The sequence below is a fragment of the Pararge aegeria genome, chromosome 12 (genome assembly GCF_905163445.1).
Source record: "Pararge aegeria chromosome 12, ilParAegt1.1, whole genome shotgun sequence".
In the NCBI taxonomy this organism is placed as follows: domain Eukaryota; kingdom Metazoa; phylum Arthropoda; class Insecta; order Lepidoptera; family Nymphalidae; genus Pararge; species Pararge aegeria.
Window position 1 is genome coordinate 5,990,222 of NC_053191.1, and position 20,794 is coordinate 6,011,015.

Genomic DNA, 20,794 nt, shown 5'->3' on the forward strand with positions numbered 1-20,794 from the left:
ACCAGGATATGCATAAACAAGTAAAATGGCATAAAGTGGCAAAATCCTCCTCCATTGACAGTTTTATGAAAATGTTAGGGTATGCAGAGCTTTTGTGCATGTATGAAGTACACGCCACTGAGCTGGAGCATCTGCTTAGTCTATCAATTAATACTATAAAAAAAAGCAAAGGAAACAAGAAACAAATTAGGAAAATGAGAGTATTTTTGCTTTAAAAATAAACATGATTTTACTATTTTAAACCTTTTCAAATGAAACTGCTGGTCATTAGCTTCGTCTTAGTTTTTACTTAAGCGACAAAAGGTTTAGTGTGAATTGCTCTAACTTTATAGCTTAATATTAATTTACTGTGGAATGGTGATAGCAAAAAAAAATACCCGGCTAAGGTTATTGTGGGCTCTTCTTAGACCAGGGCGCGTTGGGAACCCTCGTAGCTTTAGGTTTAAGTCACCATCCCCTCACAATAATGTAACGCTTCATAAGTGCCTGTGATAGGCCTACATGAATAAAGGAAGTTGAATTTGAATATTTAGAAGCACCCACACCAAAAAAAAATGACTCGATACTTTGCTTTCATGCCGTAATCATACGTTAATAGGTAGGTTAATACAATTTAAGTAAAGTTTTATCATTCTACAACAACTATAATCTATTGCATTCCTTTATTAACGTAATTTTCAGTTTAACGGTAACTTTAAAGTGTCCTTAAAATCCCATTCCATTTTTCATAAAAATAATATAACATACAATTTATTCCCTAAACGTGTATTAGTGGATACCCCATGAAGTGGTGCTCCTACAGCGAATCCAATCATTTAAGGTACCTCAACCTTCTTAGAATTATATTTATGTAAAGAAGGATTTCCCAGTCCAAACATAGATTTCATAATTTTATTTTAATCAACGCTTAGTGTTCTAAATGATCCTGATATTCCCAAATATTGATCAGCTTGAGCAACTGATAGTCTGGAACTTTCGTTTGTACGAGCTTTTCTCATTTCTCTTAGATATGCTGTGAAACCATCAGAAGATAGCACTTCTAAGTTTTTTTCTGAAAAATAAAAATCATATCATTTATTAATCATAACGAATCGCCAATTTGGTTTCTTCATTTGGAATTACGCTGCCATCTAGCCCCAAAGTAAGCGTAGCTTGTGTTATGGGTACTAAGACGCCTGATGAATATTTTTATGAATAATATACGTAAATACTTAGAATATACATATAAACACCCAGACACTGAACAACATTCATGCTCATCACACAAACATTTTCCATTTGTGGGAATCGAACCCACGGCCCTTGGCTCAGAAAGCAGGGTTGCTGCAAACTGCGCCAATCGGCCGTCAAAATTATATAACTTCCCAATATAGAAATATTTTTTTTGGCGATGCTACTACCATGTCTCCTTTGAACTTACTATCACACGAGTTTAAACTCAGTTTAGTAATCACGGCCTATAGCTTATTTTATAGTTAAGCTTCCGCTACCTACCTGTTCCCCTTTTTTTTGGAAAATAAATGATAATGATTAAGATATTAAAAAAGTGGCAAGAAGAATTTGGAAGAGGAAAGCAAGGGATAGAATATTTGTGGAGATCGCTTGCTGGAGAGCGAAACAATCAAATAACCGGTGTCTATTATGAAACGTAACTTTTTACTAAAGCAGTTTTTACTTTGTAGAAATAAGTTGAATTGAGATTGTTAATAAAGGCTTTTATTTATTAAGATAATATGATGTCTTCCACAAAGTTAAGCTAATTATGATTTGACTGTTTTATTTTAAATTCGATCAATTAGTTTTTATAAATATTAATAAAGGCAATAAAATCCTACTATCTTTTTATCTAAAAAAAAAACTAGTGCGTCTACGGTTCTGGAAATAAAAGCCTTTTAGGTCCCCAATCCCAGAGGAAAAGCAGAATAATAACAAAAAAAACTAAATTGCTAAATTGCCACTTCGGATTACTTTCAATAGATGGCGCTCTTTAGGTGGCACCAAGTTCACTGGGTTAACTATTTCATTTTCAGGCACACACATATAAGGTACATTCCAAACCAAAGGCTATCAAGGCCTAGTCGTATTGTGAGTCCAATTCACGTTGACTTGTTAGTAAAGCCAAAACAGATAAAATGCTATTCGCAGATAGTATACTGCAAACTCCTTATTTCTGCAGTTTAGCTTTCAGCGCATAGATATATGCTAACTTATTTTTTAATCATTCGTGCTACAAAAATTCAACACGATTAAACTACGTAAAGAATTGAAGCGGCCTTTCGGGGGACCCAGTTTGTATCCCACCTCCGCACACACCTCTAACTTTTCTAAGTTATGTGGGTTTTAAGTAATTAAAAATATAAATTGCTTCAACGGTGAAGGAAAACATCGTGTGGAAATCTGCATGCTTCAGAGTTCTCAATGATGTTCTCAAAAGTGTTTGAAGCCCACCAATCCGCACCAGGCCAGCGTAGTGGACTACGGCCTTAAGCCCTCCTCACTGTGGGAGCAGAACCGTGCCCTGTATTGGGCCGGTAATGGGTTGATACGTGATATTACCTACCTATAACCCTGTTTAGAACCGATATATGAAAAACTATCAACAGATCAGGGATCGCTTTTTGTATTCAGTTAAATTGTTATTTATATTCTATCGCACCCGCCTGCCATTTATTCAGTGGATCATTTCATACGCAGCAATCTAGTAATAGTTATTTAATTGATGATTGGCATTGCGTTCTATCTGAAGTGCGATTTCAACGATTCTTGCACCCAGCACCGTCAACGCACAAGCGATCTGTTCATGAACTTTTATGAGGTTACCTATACTTACTATGTAATTCAATCAGGGGTTTCTCATTGCCACCATATTCCACTGGAATAATGTCTTTGTCTACAAATTCAAAAACTTCGTCCATACTTTTGTGCACGTGCAGTCTTTCAGCGACCTTAGAACTTAGTACTTGTTTGAATACCGCAACTATTGCATCTATTGCTTTTGAACCTGATATGAAGTGAATACCTTTTAACCTCATCCCGTATCCTTCCTGAAAATGCGTAATTACACTAATATTAAATAGACCAAAGCTTGTATGTAAATGTGTATGTTTGTTACTACTTCATGTAAACCACTTCATGTTCACCAAATTGACTGAAATCTATATATATATAAATGAAATGCCATTGGTTAGTCTTATTAAAACTTCAGAACGGCTGGACCGATTTCACTAATTTAGATCTTGAAAGATACGTGTAAGTCCAGGGTAGGTTTAAAAGGTGGGAAAAAACTAAAAACTACAGCAATATGCATAATTCTTCTGTAGGTGTGTTTAACATCCAATTCCTGCTGGACCGATTTTGATGAAATTTTATGTTTTTATTTTGTGAGTGGGGACCTGGATGGTTGGAAAATAAATAACACCCGGTAGGTGTGTCTGTTTTATCGGGCATGACGACGACGGCTCCTCTAGTTTATAATAAATGTAGGTTAGAAAACCCATGGTTTCCGCGTTATTTGTACAAAACTAAATTACACTGTAACAGTTAGCTTTGAAACATAACTGCGCCTCGCGGTATTACCCGCGATGAATAAATCTGTAGGTACACGGAATGGCAATAAAAAAATTACGTTTTCGGTCAGCTACAATTCTTTCTTTGTAGCATGGTGGGGGTGACGTATGTAAATCTTCTTTTCTTCCATAAATCACACAACATATTTTTGAATGTATTCAAATGAATTTGGACTTAGTGAAAAAATAGAAGACATTGAATAGGAACTTCGAATAAAAACCTAAAATAATCCTTATTGGAGACTAACTGGGTACCTTCTTTATAATATCTGCGAGCGCAACTTTTCTTTCGTTCGGAGACTCAGATCCTGTCTGTCTCGACTTTTTTCAAGAATGAGCTTTTGTTATTCGTTAACTCTTATAACTTCTAATATATTCCAGAGATTCCCAGATGAAAGCTACACACCCAATAAATAACGCAATAATATTAATTTGCTAGTTTTTATTCCTAGCAACGACTTTTACCGATTGATGCTCGAGAGTATAATCCTATATTAGACTCAGATACGTGCCTTTATAATTGCTAACGCCTCTCTTAAATCGGATGCGTTGAACCATTTTATAATTTCCATCAGGTTTGCTTCTGAATAATCTACAATTCCCACCAAACCGTTGCAATAGTCATTGGCCTGGATATATTCGCATTGCTGTAAAAATAAGGTAAACATTTTGGAGCTATCAACATTCTAAGTGACTTCAATATCTCAACGATTAAAGTTAAATTTTGGTAGCAATAGAACTTTTTGTGACCGATCTCGTACGGGAAAGTATAATAAAAATAAATATATCGATATAAAAAAAATAATAAAGTCGCTGGTGTAATCACATGCACTTAAAGTTTAACTCTTATACCTTTGGTTGATGGATACAAGGCGGTTCTTTGGAGGCCGTATTCGTTGCATGCCATGCATAGTGTAGCTCTGTTTATAGGCGATGGTTTTCCACTAACCATCACTTGCGACGACTACTTGGTCCTTTATTCGTATTATAAAAAAACACATGGCATCGTTAAAATTCCAATATCTTAACGCGTTGTACAAGCGAGGGGTAAAAACATTTTTTTTCAGGGGTAAAAAACATTGGGCTCTTAAGTGTATATGTACCAGAGCCCGAAAGAAACAAAACTGAATGAAACAGTTTGACCCGATCCAGGATTCGAACTTCTGGGCTTCTTCTAATTATCCGCAGTTGAACCGCTAGACCAAGAGGCACTTAGCCACTCTTCGGACTAAATATCAAATATTTGGATAATAACTGACTTTAATTTTTAACCCCTGACGTAAATCGTCAGTGACCGTGTGTTTCTCTCAGATGCATTCTATTTCCCGAACGGATGAACTGATTTTGATTTTTTGTTTGAAAGGTGAATTCGTCGGGAGTGTTCTTAACTATGTTTGATGAAAGTCGGTACAAGATGGTCGCAGCTTCAAAATGGCGGATTATTTCCCTATAATTTTGACATCACCATTCTTTAAACCAAGAAAATTATCGTCGAGATTTTGAAACTAAACACAAACTTACCATAAAGAAATAACGGTAGTAATCCAGAAGTCCCGATTTTAGCGATTTGGCCTTAGATTTAAATAAATACACTCTGTAATGATCTTTAGTGAGCTTGGGAAGAAAATATCCATACCTAAAATAAAAATTAAAAAAATGTGTTCCTTGGTAGTAGGCATAATATAATCATTATCGCTTATAAAAGTCCACTGCTGGACTAAAGGCCTCTCAAGACGGGAGAGTTTTCCCATAACCTGCCCGTTCTCCGTTATTTTCCCTTAGTCATCTGGCATTACTGTTAGCGTTATTTAACGTGTATTATGAAATTATTTAGGTATATAAAATTATATTACTTAAGTCGTTTTATGAAGGATTTTGTTTGATTTGTTATTTACGGATGATAATTTGAAACGTTAAATCGTAAAAAATCCTATTTAAATAAGATTTACAATTAAAATTTAGACAATAATTATTTAACATAAATTATAATTATATTATACATAGTTACAACAATAATTAAGATATTCCTATTAACTTGAATATATACAAAGCCACCGTGGCTTTGTTTATTCTTTGTTGGTTGCTCCTTTGGCTTGTATCCCGTCAAAAAAAAACAATATAAAGAAAAAAAGATAGCGCCAATGAGATGCGAACGCTTAACCTACTTGCAAAGTAAAGTTCTAAAAGTGATAATTAAAATAACATTGTTAATACGAAAATTGAAAATATTAATTGTTAAATTGAAAATATTAAGAAAAATGTTTTGAACTATCAGCCATTTGCCAGTACTATGATACCCGCGGGAAGAGAAAGTGTAGTAACATCTGTATTCTGATCTGCTGTCCAAAGAAAATATCCAAAATATGCGATAGTATATGATGGGTTACCTTACAAGGCATCCTAAGAACTAGTTTCTTAGGATACTTATACATTTTAAATTTTCCATCTTCTATGCCTTGTAAGGTAACCCATCATATACTATCGCATATTTTGTTACGAGATTGTGGGTCTTCTCGAACGCTGCCCATCCGAGTTAGTTAAGGCACCTAACCTCTTGCTCGAACTTGTTCTCTGCATAACTTGTTTTTGATTCTTATTTTTCGTCTACAATCTCGAGTGCAGAGTTTCTAAAGATAACTTAGTGTAGAGGAAGAGAAGTATTTATTACACATGAATCTCGTCTTGCTCTTGTTCATTCTTACACCTTAGTTAACCGTACTATTTTCTGGCCACGTAATAAACTCAATTCTCATATTACTTACATATCATCCAGCATCCTGGTATTTTTCACATCAAACTCTTCAAAAAAATGAGGCATGATCGTCCTAAACGTGCATAATTTATCAATTTTCATCTTAGCTCGTTCTACGGAACCTTTGCTTATGATGATTGATCTCTCTAAATATTCCCGTGCTGAAATAAGTAAAAAAAAAAAAAAATTTATATCACGATTTAAGAACTAAATTTTATGAAATTAAACTTAGTATTAGTTGAAAAGAAAAACTCTTTCTACTTCGGTATCAAATTGTTCTAATTGTAAATTTGACAGCAGGATCTTCAAAAACCAAGAAAAATTAAAAAAATAGGCCAATGTCGTTATCTGACATCTTTACCTCTTACACCATAAGCATCTACCACCTCATGAAATAAGCAGATGTTATTATTTTGAAGACTTGGCTTTATAGGTTTAGGATATTGTTATTTTATATATTGGTATCTGGTATTTTATAGGAGGTTTATTTATTTGATATGGCAATTTGGTTCTAGATTTTTCTAACCAGTTTAACCACTCGGGCTTAGCAAGTTTAATATTATCTTCAGCCTATAGTATCTACAATTAGTTTGCGTAGTTTGGCTAGTGGCAAAATTCTAAATTCAATATGGCAGACTCGTAAATGAAGCAAGCCACAATTATTTTATTAGAAAACAAAATTACAAAGAGAAGAAAAGAAGAGTCTTCTCTTCTTTTCTTCTCTTTGTAATTTAACAACTAAATCGGCAGAGGAATCGATTTTGAAGTATACCAAAACGCTTAGAATCATCATCATCATTAAAAGCCCATTAACGTGCCACTACTAGGCCTTCTCTAGTGCCTTTTCTCAAATAGCGAGGGTTTCAGGGCATAAACCTACTACCCAATGCGGGTTGGTGGGCTTAACGATTATCATCATCATATCAACCCATTACCGGCCCACGGTTCACGGCTCTCCCACAATGAGGAGGGTTTAGGCCGTATTACACCATGCTGGCCCAGTGCGGATTGGTGGGCGCCTTTGAGAACATTATGGCGAAATCTCAGGCGTTCAGGTTTTCTCACGATGTTTTCCATCACCGTCGAAGCGAGTGATTTTGTATTTACTTAAAACTCACATAACTTGACAAGATAGAGGTTTATGCTGGGATTCGTACTCGGCCCTACGAATCTGAAGTCGAAGTCCTAATCATTCAGCTATAACCGCTTAAAAATTATAGTATCACATAATAGTGATAATAATCAGGATTTTGAACTCCAAGCTGGTACAGAAAATCTTTGACAGAAAAACCAGGATCCGTAGTTAAACACCATAATGCTAAGAGGCAGTTATTGTAATCATCATCGACATCATCATCATTCGCAGGCTATTAACGTCCCACCGCTGGGCACAAGCTTTCCACCACGCTGCTTCGTTGCGGGTTGGTGAGCTTTAACGTCTATTGTCACAAGTTAGTGACAATTGCGGGGGCACGGGGTTTAACAATGCCAACATCCCAACTCCGGGCTGGTACTGAGGAAACGTTTTAACATAAAAACACAATACCTTACAATTGGCCCGACCCAAGATACGAACCTAACACCTCGTGATCCGTAGTTGAACATGCAAATTGCTAGACCAACAAGGCACTTAATTTAATACTATTAGTTAATTAGCTAATATATCATCGAGTACAAGCAACTCGTTTACCTTGATGTCTGAGGTTAAGTAGCAAAAGCAAAACATAATAATATAATTAAAATTAAAAAATGTATATATGAAGTCAAACATCCGCAGGGCATTATAATCAGCGGTGTGAGAAAATTGTAATAAACAATCGTAAAAACTCATTCGGAGCCTTGTAATGAATGACCCACAGCTGAGCAACGTAAGCGATCCCGGATGTTTTTAATAATAATCTTCAAAACCCGCCAACGCGCTTTGCTGCAGCTTTTTCCTCTTCCCTAAGAGGGAGTAACATATTAACTATGATATTTGCACATGTCAGTACATTATAGTAAGTTTGCTTATAGTCAACTCGCTTTATTAAGCCAATCCAGGCCACCAACTCCTGCCGAAAAGCAGCATCGGATTCCTCTGAGACTCGTCTTGTGATGTACACCCACAGTGTATATAGGTTTACTTTTATAAACAAACTGATTCGGAGGATTTAGATGAGTAATGCTTAAGATTTTTATTTCCCCAGTTTCGTCTATAAACTTGTAACAAATAAAAGTAAGTAAAAATAAAACTGTAACAAGTTTATTACAGATATTTAGAAATAATTAAACTGAACCCAAAACTCTAATTTTTTCAACCCGAAACTCGTTGTCTGTAATGTCTGTCAGTCTGTTTGTTTGTTGTTGCTTGAAACTACTAAATGAATGCCAATTTGAGTTCATACTACGAGGCAGGACATAGGATACTTTTTATCCAGAAATTCAGCTCAGCTCTTTTTGGAGAGAAGATGAAACTGATTGATTTTACACCATAACTCTAACAAATGTTAACTGATTGAAACGATTTTTTTTTGCTCTGGATAGGTTATACTAACGGATTAGTTTTGCCAAAATTTCGTATAGATCTGATGAACATGATTGGAGATGGAGCAAAAGGTTCAATTAACGATACCGAATATGTAAAGTGCTGCCACATTTATTAGGACTAGTATGTTAGGACTAAAATAATAATTAGAAATTTTCCTTTTTACTTTTAGCATACGACTCAACCAAAGATTGCGATTTCGATTCTTTTTTTAACGATTACTATTCTTTGTTAGTGATAGGAGCAGAGACTGATAGATACCAAATTATCATTTAAACTTCCGAAGATGAGCGCCCTGCCATTTACTGACTTTAGTTAACGTTGCTTATAGCGCTCACGTCTAATATGTAGTGCTGCTGTTAAGCCACACATTATTGATGCAGTCATTTGTTATAGAGAATTCAAAGTATTTTAAATAAGGCGATACGGGAGTAGGTAGGTCCTCGAGACGGGCATTTGCGAATGGTAATGTTAAAGTACGTGATTCAAGATTTCAAATAGTGCGTGATTACACTTCCAAGAGCAAGAACAGATATATTATTTGCCCAACCCTCAGTCCTTTGTTTAAATATGTTGAAATATCAGAGCACTTCATGTACGATACATGGCACATCCAGTACGATTGACAAACTGCGACTGACGCCGCGTCCCCTAATTAACGCGGACGAAGCCGCAGGGGACATCTAGTTATTGTAATAAATGAGGTTTTTTGGTGATTAAATAAAGTTTTATTTATTAAATTTCACATAGCAACCAGAGTAACCTGTTATTTAAAGTATTAGGGAGGATGACCTATTACATACCATTAATTATGTACTTTTAATCTATTTATGTACACTAACTAGTTTATGTATTAGTATGTAGTTATTTGCATGTATGTATTTTAAAAATGTATAAAAATGTATGATATATTTTTTCGTAATTAAAAGATTTCCTAGCTATTAAGCGATAAGGCCGCCTCTTGTATTCTACTTCTTTCTTTATGTTTTTGTATATGTTAATGTTGTGGTAGACAATAAAAAGTTAAATTAATAAATAATAATTAAATTTATTAAGCTCAGGTCATGAACATCTGACAAGAATAATTTTATTGACATCACTAGCTACGACTAAAACTAGTCCGTGCACATGCTGACCCTCACGGCCTTAACAAAGTATCAACTAACGATTTAGCCTTTTGGTGAAAATTTAGACAGCAAATAGTTCTACCTATTATGTGTTTTAGTATCCCGTATTTTTATACCCTAGTAGTAATTTTTATTAAGTACTTAAGAATTTATAAAATCGGCGATTTTTTATTACTTAATTAGAAGCTGAACAAATATTTACATTTAAAACAGATAATAGTTATAGTTCTAACAAGTAAGTAACGAAGGTCAAGGTGCAAAATTTTTAATAGCGCCGACTTTTAATATATTCTTTAATATGCACACGTCACTAAGATACTATGTTTTTTCCTAACCTTTTTAATAAAGAAAGTAAGTATGAAGGGGTTTAAATATTTTAGAGGTGATAGGCTGATAGCCTATTCGAGACGACCTTAGCTTCCCGCGTACTGCGTCGACTACGTTACGGAGTAATTAGTCCAGTCATTTAAGCTTAAATTAGGTAAGAATCTCGAAATACCCAGCTGTAAGTCTGTAAATACTTGTATATTGACACCCTAAAAGTTGTCTCAAAACCTACATATGTAACTGTGTACGCAACTATTAAATTTCAAAGTCACAAAAATCGTTTTTTGTAAATATTTCATATCCTATGGGTTTTTTCTATTTGTATTTATTATCAATATTGCCAAATACAAAATTCTCTACAAATTTTGTTCAAAAGTGCATTTTGAACAATTAAGATTATTTTTCACCGTTAAAGCAAGTTATCTGTTTTAACCAGGAAAAATACTCTTACTCTTTAGTTAGTAATCTTAGTGCTTAAATAACAAAAGATGCAATTTTAGATCAACACAAAAATCGGTAAATTTTCCAGGGAAAAAGGTATTATACTTACTTTCGAAACCTAAATTACCTTGACACTAAATTACATCTAAACCTAATCAAGCATTTGATCATGATGAGGTTATATCGGAATCGCAGACGCCAATATATAAAACAGATAAAAACAAAAAAGTTTTACCTACCAATTCATTCAAGAAAAAGTTACACTGTCATAATATAAAATAGATTCACTTACGAAAATCTTTAACCACAAAATGGTTCTGCTTTTTAATCCACTCCTCCAATATATCGATAGCTTCCTCGATTCTTCCCGGTTTGTCCAAATCATATTGTTTCCTCAAATATATGAGCGTGTCGGCATTAAATTCAAATATCGAGTCCTTTGGTAACGATTCCATAACCGCTTCTACGTAAGGTTTACACGGCAATGAACAGCGCGGCTTCACTGAGATTAATCAAGTTATTTTACTCCTACAAAGTAGAACGCCTATCAAAACTGGTTGGAGCTATAAAAGTTTTCAATGTCCATATTATAGTAAAAAAAAATTAAGACTACTCATGTGCAAATGTGCTCACCGAAGCGTGGGTAACGTATCGTAAGACAGAACGCCGAAGATAGAGTCTTGGCTGGCCAGATGAGCCCTAAAAGTTGTAAGATACAAGGTTGAAGGCCTTTGATTAGTTCAATGACTAGAAACATTCGTGTCAAGTGTAATATTTTAGGTTAGTTGACAATAAAGATTAATTAACCGAACGGAGCGAGGCCGCTCAGTTTATTCGGATGAATTCGAACTTTTATTCGTGAGTCCGTTTGTCATTTGCTCTATTTTTAAAGAATATTAAAGCGTTAAAAAGAAAATTGTTTTATTCAAAAAAATTAAAGACTAACTGCTAGGCATAACAAACAAACGCATTTTAACAAACATTTAAATTTAAACTATATTCATATTGTCTTAAAATATGTGAGTAGCAGTCGATGTAAATGGTAATAAAGTTCGCTATATACAATTTCAAAAAATTCTATGCGTACCTTCCAGGTAATACTTGCTATTATTTTGTACAGAATTTATACCAAATTTACGCATATCTTTAAGAATCCACTACCGTAACTCTTGTGCGTGGATAGTTTTTTTTGTTTTCCATTATTTAAGAGGCTATTGAAGTTAACCTTCAAATTTAATGCATGGGAGCGTGTTATAAGGAACTTTAAAAATTTTATTGTAACAGTAATATAAAATTAATGATATTTAATGTAATAACTAGAAAAAGGGTCACTTGCACCACGTCACTTGAGTCTTTCATAAAATAAATACCTGTTTATTTATAAGAAATCAGCTTCCGTATGGTTTCGCAAAACTCGCAAAGTAATCAATTAAGGATTAAGTTAAATATTTTTATAAAACTATATTACAATATTTAAGAGAGTGTTTTTATACTTTTTATTTCTACGCGGAAAGAGAATTCTCATTATTACTCACTTACTTAATAAATTTAGCCCTAGCATGATGTGGTTAAGTTGTATTAACGTAGTGTATAAAAGTGAAATATCTTTATTGCTGAATTTGTATGGTAAAATACACATAATTAAAACATTTTCATCGGAAAGTTTTTCAAAAATATTCTTTAGAAATTCACTCACACAATCAAAATGAAAAAGTAGATTTTTGTCTGTCGTTTTTTACTTATAATCCACTGAATTACCGATTGTGAGGGCAAACGCAAGAACTACGAAATTGCTCCGTGAGAACATTAAGGCGTTTAGTGAAAGAGTTACCGTCCAGATAGTTTCGCTTGGAAACTTGGAAAAATATTTCAATACCAGCAGACAGGCTTTCTTCTTACGCGGATGGTAGGGTCGTAACCAGCCACGACCAAAGCCCCCAGGAAAGGCCAGAGTTTATTATATGCATTACGATTATTATATGCGGTAATGACTACCGGAACTAACTGCAACCAACACATATCACCAAATTCCTAACTTTAGGCTAGTAATTTAGATCTTTTAACAGAAATATCCAATACCGAATTATTAATGTCCCGACCCGGAATTTAAACATAGAACCCCGTGAAAATGCTAAGGAGTGGAATCACTCTTACTTTTTATAGGATAATATATTATTATAGTATCTCATTGCAACCGTATGTAACGTGTAGACTTTAAATCTCTCTCTAGAAAAGAGGCCTTTGCCCAACCATGAGGCATTAAGGTACCTACTGAGTGCTACGAAATTTATAAATAAATAAAATAATAAATAAATCTACTACGACAATGCACACATCGCCATCTAGCCCCAAAGTAAGCGTAGCTTGTGCTATGGGTACTAAGATGACTATTGAATAAATTTATGAATAATATACATAAATACTTATAAAATACAGATAAAAATATTATAATATAAATCAAAAAAGTATATTAATTTTACCATACAAACGAATATAAAACATTCTAAGTGTTTACGTTTGACAACCCTATTAAAGATAAAAAGACGACACGCGCATACTATGCGACGCGCACATACAGGGACATGATTTTTAATTTTGCATGTGATGTTAGGGCTGCATCGGACTTCTTTCAGTAAGTATAAACTATAGCAGTGGTTTACTCAAAAACTATTAGGTTTTTGGTTTACAGATAAGTCTCAGAGATAGTACATAATGTACCTTTAAAGCCTGGGAAGTATTAGTATATAAGTATTAATATTTGCAACTTGCAACGTCGCGTACTGAAATCGATTTGGGGGATGTCACTCTCTTAATAGCCTAAGGTTGACTGCTTAGGTCCAATTAATTGCTATAACAAGCACCTCTCAATTTATTAACAATCTAATACGGGCCGTGTTGGTGTCGCCCTAATAAGCCTAGGTGATTTGTTAATAATTAAATGAAATTTGTGTTTTGTCCCGCCAACAGATGAAATCATGGATGTAAAGAAATTATAGATAGAGCATCGCGGCTTAATATGATAATAATAGCAGTGCCCTACGGTTTGCACTAACTTGACTAGGTACTAGTCTTCCCCAAGGCTGCCAAAAGGACATATAGCACACACGTGTATACATATTTTTTTCCTATAGTAATAATTGACGGACCTAACAGATAACCCGCCTAATGGCCAGTAGAAAACCATTGCCTATAAAAAGAATAACACTTCGCAAAAAAAAATCGGAATGTAAGAAACAGCAAAAATAAGAAACACAATCCGATGTTAATTGACGTAGTTCTGTGGACAAAATTTAAAAATAAATACAACGTTGTTTCTAAAATACCACTGATATGTGATACTAAAAGACTGAATTATTTGGAATAGTCTAAAGAAGCTATAAAATACAAGGTGGGCAATAGTATAACAATGAACAAATCGTTGTTTACCACTATTGTATTACTTGATACATGACACAATTTGATTACACCTTTACGCCTCTAAACCGAAATATGGCTGTCATTCCACAAAAAAAATCCCAGAGAGAATTAACGTCAGGCGAGTAGCCGGTCATAAAATAATAAGCTGAGCCCACAACAACATGTCTTCAAGTTAAAAAAAAGTCATGTTGTACCGAGCATGGGATAAGGGCAGGAAGAAAAGAGACAAAAGTTTCTCAAAAATGTACCTAATATATACGCAGTAGTAGTAATAGTAGAACAATTGCAAGCAGTGTTACTTAACTAAAACAGCAATAAATAATAAAGGTGTTGATCATAACTAGCCTACAACGACTGATCTTGAACTTTAGAGATTCGAACAGCTAAATTTCGAAGAAATATGAATCAAAGGTTGACCTTTCCCTTGTCGTTGTACGCTCTATACTAAGAAATATAAACCTAGGTTTGACCTTTCCCTTGTCTCTATACAAAAAAATATAAATTTCTTTTTTAAGGTCATTCAACACTTAAGAATATCTTTTACCAAGAATTTCAGTACCCGAGCCCGCCAATCTCTATGCGAGCCGTGTTCTCCTTTTTGAGAAATAGGACGTCTAGTTATGAAAATCTTACTATAAAGCAATAACATTTTAACCAAGGGTGTATGCACGAAGATGACTGAATTAAATTAAAACTAAGTTGAAACTTATTAAATTTAGGACTTAAAAAACCCCCCGACTTTTAATATCTATACTTATAATAAAACTGTAATGAGAAGATTTCTGTACATTTCATATATTTTAAAAATTTTAACCGGGGGATGCTTTATAATCGATACTGAGTCCAAATCAGATTTTCTATTTAATTTTTGTGTTTGTCTGTCTGACTGGCCGGGCATCACGTGGGAAAAACTGAACGGATTTAAATAAAATTTGGCATAGTGGTAGCTGATATTCCGGGTCAACATATAGGATACTTTTTATCCCGATAAGCAATAAGTTTCCTCCGGGAAGCGGGATGGAAATTTTTATCAGTTTTACTTCATAGCTCCGTTAAATTTGGACTGATTTTAATATTTATTTTTTTATTTGAAAGTGCATGCAATATATTGTCTAATTTAAATGGTGATCTGATAAATATTGTCGGACAACGATCGAATGCATGTGGACCATCTTACTAATATTATGAATTGTAAAGAAATAAAATAATATAAATATTAAGTTTAATTATATATCTGAAAATTCATTTTTAAATTATTCAAATTGAACCTATCGCTTAGAAGTTGCGACGGGTATAGAATACCGACAAGAAAATAAAACTGGACCTGATAGGTAGCGCTGGAATAAGTTTCTAGGTTTTTTAAAGATATTAAAACGATTTGGTGCAGACGCAGTTTTCCGGGTCAGCTAGTCGTGTATATATTTCTACCTTTCATTTGATACCCATATTGAGGGAGTCTTTTTTTTATTTTTATTTATTTATTATTGAGGGAGTCTTGGAATTGAAATGTATCATAGTTTATAGTATTGTACACCTCGAGCCCTTTCATTTGATTCCTGCACTGAGGGAGTGTGAAAAAATATTTAAACCGCCATTTGTTTACTCAATCAATCAAACATAACTAACAAAAAAAAAACAAAAGTAAAATTGGTTTGTCAGTTCGTTACGATGCAACAAACAGACAATGACACATGCACACACACACACACATACACGCCAAACTTATAACAACCCGTAATTTTTACGTCGGGGTTAAAAATGAAACTTTATAGTAATTGTGGGTGGACTTACGCTTGCGGCAGCTAGAGAGTGTTCTAAATAAAACAAAAACAATAGACAAGTCTAATCTCATACACGTGTCAAATATGTATCAGTTTAATTGCTTGTTTTCAATAATTTATTGGGTCATATTTAATTTTATTAATTAAGGTCACATGAACGACGCTGAATTTGTATAATAAGCATAAAATTTCTAAGTTAGTATAGTGATCTTCTGTAGTACCGAAAACCTGTAATATAAGAGTAAAATAGAACCTATAAACCTTGGTTTTGGCTCAAATTATTTGTTCCTTGATCCCTCATTGAACCTTCAGCAAGGTCTTGGCAGAACGTTTGTAAAGTTAAAATCACTATTGTATAAATCTAAACTTTAAAACGAGTAACATTAGGTCCATTTTACTTAGACGTCATTAGGTTTCCATACTCAAAATCGGTTCTAAGATTGAGAGTGTGCGAGCTTAGCACTAGTAGTAAAATGTAAATCTGCTGTTTTGCTGCTGTGGCAATTGTGTTACAGGTCAGATCAGGTCAGATGAGTAAGGGAAAGTCTCCTGAATTCAATGGTCTTGATCACATGACGTACGCTGGGGAATCAATATTCAGAGTTTTGGCCACCCTGTACAATACTATACTATACTATACTACTGCTGTACTCGTATAAACTTTGTCTATTTACCAAAACAGCTTATGGAAACCTTGGTAGTTCCAAAACCCTAAAATTAGGTGACGTTTCCAGCCATAAAAACTGCAGACGATTTTGCTAGGCACAGTGTTAGGAAAAATACTAGAAAGGTTAATAAATCTGAGCTTAAAGATTAACATTAAGCTGAATGTGCACAGTTTGGTATCTTCTAAATTACTCGTATATAATTTACTTTGGAAGAAATTACACGCCTCTCAAGTCCGTTTCAAAACGATTAATCTGTTGTAATATTGGTATGGTAACCAAAGCAGCAGTGTAAAATGAGACGACGGACTTCTAGTGAATATAAGCAAGAATGTTGTGTTCGTCAGGGAGGATTGACCTCTCCTGACCTCTTTAGCCTATACGTTAATGACTGATTGAGGAACTGAGAAGCACCAAGATCGGTTGTCATATAGGGTCCACTTCCATGAACAACTTTAGCTACGCGGACAATTACGTTCTTCTCAGCCCCTCAATTAGAAGACTTCGTAAACAAAAAAGGATCTGTGAGCATTATACTACAGCAAAGAATACAGTTACGATAGTTTTCTGGTCTTGTTGTTGGTGTTATCGTATCTTGACGAAGCTGCCAAGATACTGCAATGCGTCGGACATGTTCGCTAGGGCCAGAGCACCGGATTCCTTTGCGATCATGACATCGAGCATCGCAACATCCTATCACAATACATCCGAACGATCCTAAGCACGTGGGAAAAGGGTCTAGACTGTTTGATTTTCAAGCACTGGCTTTCAGTGCAAGGTAATTGGGATGGCTAAATATTAAACAACCCATAAAGTATAATGTTTGCTATAAAAACGAGTAATTATTATGACGGACATGCATTTGCAATATTTTTATTTTTATTTATTATTATCATTTTATTGGTATTGAAATTTAAATTTATCTCTTTGCATTTTAATAACTGGGTTTATACCTGTCCATAAAGATTATTATTATTATTTTTCTATCATATTTTTTTTTTTAATTCTTAATAATGCTTTATTATATTATATCTAATAAAAACAATACTATTAAAAATTTATAAAAAACGAGTGGTTTATTACAGTCTATTGATGAAGAGGCAATAAAAAGATTGTGTTTGTTATTTTATGTCTTTTCTTTACATACATTTTTAAAGTGTAAACATTTTTTAGCATTGAGTGATTTTTTGTCGGATTCGCATTACCAACATGATATGATCGCGCACATTTGCAGTTCTTTTAATTTTACGCAATTTAAATTCAACAATAGGCAAAAATGTCATATTAATTAAATTCATTTAAATTGACCCCGATCAGTGGGATTATCACCGTCGCAGCCCTTTTTCGCGTGGCGCATTCTATGAGAAGAACTCATACAGTTCCAAAGTGTACTTACTTTATGCTGTAGTCACATCCAGAAACCTTGTATCTATTTCTCTGGAATGTGGAATTAATTAATGGTCCCTCAGCCACATCTCGCAATGAAACCCTCTTCAATCTTGCCTGTGTGGAGCCTTTCACCTTAATTTAGAACAAGAATTTCGTTTAAGTGACTTTTATTGCGAGCAGCGAAGATTCGCGCTCAATTTACAAGCAAACAAATGTTGGTGTTTATTTTCTTTAACAGTGCGCGCGTAATTTTAATGCTCTGACTTTGTGATGCTTATAAAAATAAATTAAAATTCATGAGATTAATTTACTCTTAAATTAAGTTTCAGCATTTTATTTAACGTCATTCTGTATTACTTACGACGAAGAAAATTATCTATCGTACTCACAGGTAGTCTATGATTGATAGTAACTTATCGATTTTCGGAATATTTTAAGTAATTTTTAAGGGATCACAAGGGCCTAGGTACTATATATATAGTTGGAACGAATTGAGTGAAGAAATTCTTATAACTTAGTCAAGAATTTGCTAACAATCACTGGTTCTCATACAACAGAGAGCATGATAACAAGTGATTATAATAATTGCTAAATGCCCGCCGCTTTATAAGAGAACAGCAAGGAGGATCTAAGCCCTAAATTCCACGAGGACTCCCTATGAGCAAAATATAAAGAGTAGTTGATCGCCTTTAATCTCGAGGTAAATGCCAACATCGAGTAGACATCGTCGTGTCAGTGTATAGGTTATGTAGCTCTCTTACTACTGAGGCGAATAAGGATCCATTCCTTGCCCCGCATTTCTATTGCTGATGATAATAATCAAGCTTATATATATATTACTAGCGTAGCGTACACCCATGTACACCCAACCATAGAATATCATCATAGTAAATAAAAGCTGTATTAGACAGTTTGACAGTTCAAAAATAGGAGTGCTTCGATCGTTACCAAACTTTACAGGATTACTCGCCAGGTCAATCCGGAGATTCCCTGAAAGTTTCAGTGATATCGGTTCAGCCGTTCGTAGCCAATACGGAACATACCCACACACTTTCTCTTTTAAATATATAGATAGATACAACGAGTAAATGAAAACTCAAATAATACTTTAGAGGTACATTATTTCCTCTCTCTGAAACTTATCTGTGAAACAGAAACGCTAATAATTTATGAGTAAACTTTACCATTTTACTCAATGATTCAGATACAACCTTAACATCACATGCAAATTAAAATCATGTGACTCCTGTCACTTTATTAGGTATCACGGAGACTAGATACTATGCGCGTGTTGTACTATTATCTGCAATAGGGTTGTCATAAGTAAAAACTTCGTTTAAATGGAAAAAATATATTATTATTATTATTATTAAACTCTTTATTTGTATACCACAACATTAACATATTTAAAATATAACAAAAACAGAAACATCGAAAGAAGTAGTAATACAAAAGGCGGCCTTATCGCTTAATAGCGATCTCTGCCAGGCAACCTTAGAATTAGGAAAAAAAAGAAGAGGAGAATAGACTGCTGGTGGTACAAATATTAAAATACATACATGCGAATAACTACATGCTAATACATAAACTAGTGTACACAAATAGATAAAAAGTAAATAATATAATAAATAAATAAATATAAAAATAAACTAATATATATAATACCAACACTTACATAATTAAATACTTTAACACACAATAAATGAGTAAGTATATACATACTATTAAAAGTCGTTAACAATATAAAAGGCCTTAACTGCTCTTTTAAATATCGCCAGTGAATTGGATCGTCGTATGCTCAATGGAAGCGCATTCCACAATTCCACAGCTCGTACGCTAAACGAACGCTTATAAAATTTTGTCCTATGATAAGGCATACACAGCGTCAGCGCACGGCACGATCTTAAATCAGATTGCTCACCAAGAAAAGTGAACTTCTCTTTTAAATACGAGGGAGTTTTTAGATGAAATAACACACAGTACAGAAGTGAAAGTACATGCATATCCCGGCGACGACGAATAGGAAGCCACTTGAGTTTTTGCTATATATATTTATATATAGCATAAACTCAACTATAGTTTTGCTATATATATTATATATATTTATATGCTTCATTGATTTAATATTTTTTAAGGGTTAGTCCTTGTGAAATATACTAAGTCATCCTTTAACATTATTTCGTTATTCGGTTACACGTTGTATATACAGCTATATCGTATGATTACTAATTCAGATGAAAAAATATGTGCATTACGTTAGACTCAAGACTTGTTTTCTGTTGTTGTGATTCATTCTCTAGCTGCCACAAACGTAATTCCATTAATTAAATAATATAATTTTTGGTTAAGCTTATATTAGTCCACCAATCTGCACTGGGCCAGCGTGGTGGACTACGGCCTAAACCCTTCTCATTGTGGGAGAAGATCTGTGCCCTGTAGAGGGCCGGTAATGGGTTGATATGATAATTATAGTAAGAAATTCATCATAATACTCACCATCATTATCAATCAAACATTCTATATTAAATGGCATTCCGTTATAGTTTAACAGGAAACCACAAATTGTTGAGAGTTGTGGTATCGCTCAAGAACAAAGCTTCTAAACCTTCAGATGCCAATGCAAAATTTGTGCTGATTCCAATACTTACCCAATACTTTTATTACTGTGGTGTTAAAGGCGCATGGGCATAAGCCTGCTCTATTACAGGAGTGCTTTAGAGCAAAGTCCCGTGTTCAATCCCAGCTGAGGCATTTCGAAAATTTAAATGTCCTCTGGTCTGGTCTAGAGGGAGTCGTCGGCCGTGT

General features: G+C 34.2%; 1 protein-coding gene across 2 annotated transcripts; it reads right to left on the minus strand.

Annotated features, from left to right (window-relative positions):
* Nucleotides 1-210: 210 nt before the first annotated feature.
* On the minus strand, nucleotides 211-15,995 carry LOC120628017. 2 transcript variants are annotated; one of them, XM_039896199.1, is made up of 8 exons: nucleotides 15,946-15,995; nucleotides 11,371-11,436; nucleotides 11,030-11,265; nucleotides 6,329-6,479; nucleotides 5,088-5,202; nucleotides 4,079-4,213; nucleotides 2,831-3,044; nucleotides 211-1,051 (listed from the first exon to the last, which is right to left on the minus strand). In XM_039896199.1, the coding sequence occupies exons 3-8, from the start codon at nucleotides 11,190-11,192 to the stop codon at nucleotides 897-899; spliced, it is 933 nt and encodes a 310-aa protein (XP_039752133.1). In that variant the 5' UTR covers nucleotides 11,193-11,265; nucleotides 11,371-11,436; nucleotides 15,946-15,995; the 3' UTR covers nucleotides 211-896. The 2 variants fall into 2 exon arrangements, with proteins under 2 accessions (XP_039752133.1, XP_039752135.1); XM_039896201.1 differs by lacking the exon at nucleotides 11,371-11,436 and having other exon boundaries at nucleotides 15,946-15,987.
* Between the last annotated feature and the right edge of the window lie 4,799 nt (nucleotides 15,996-20,794).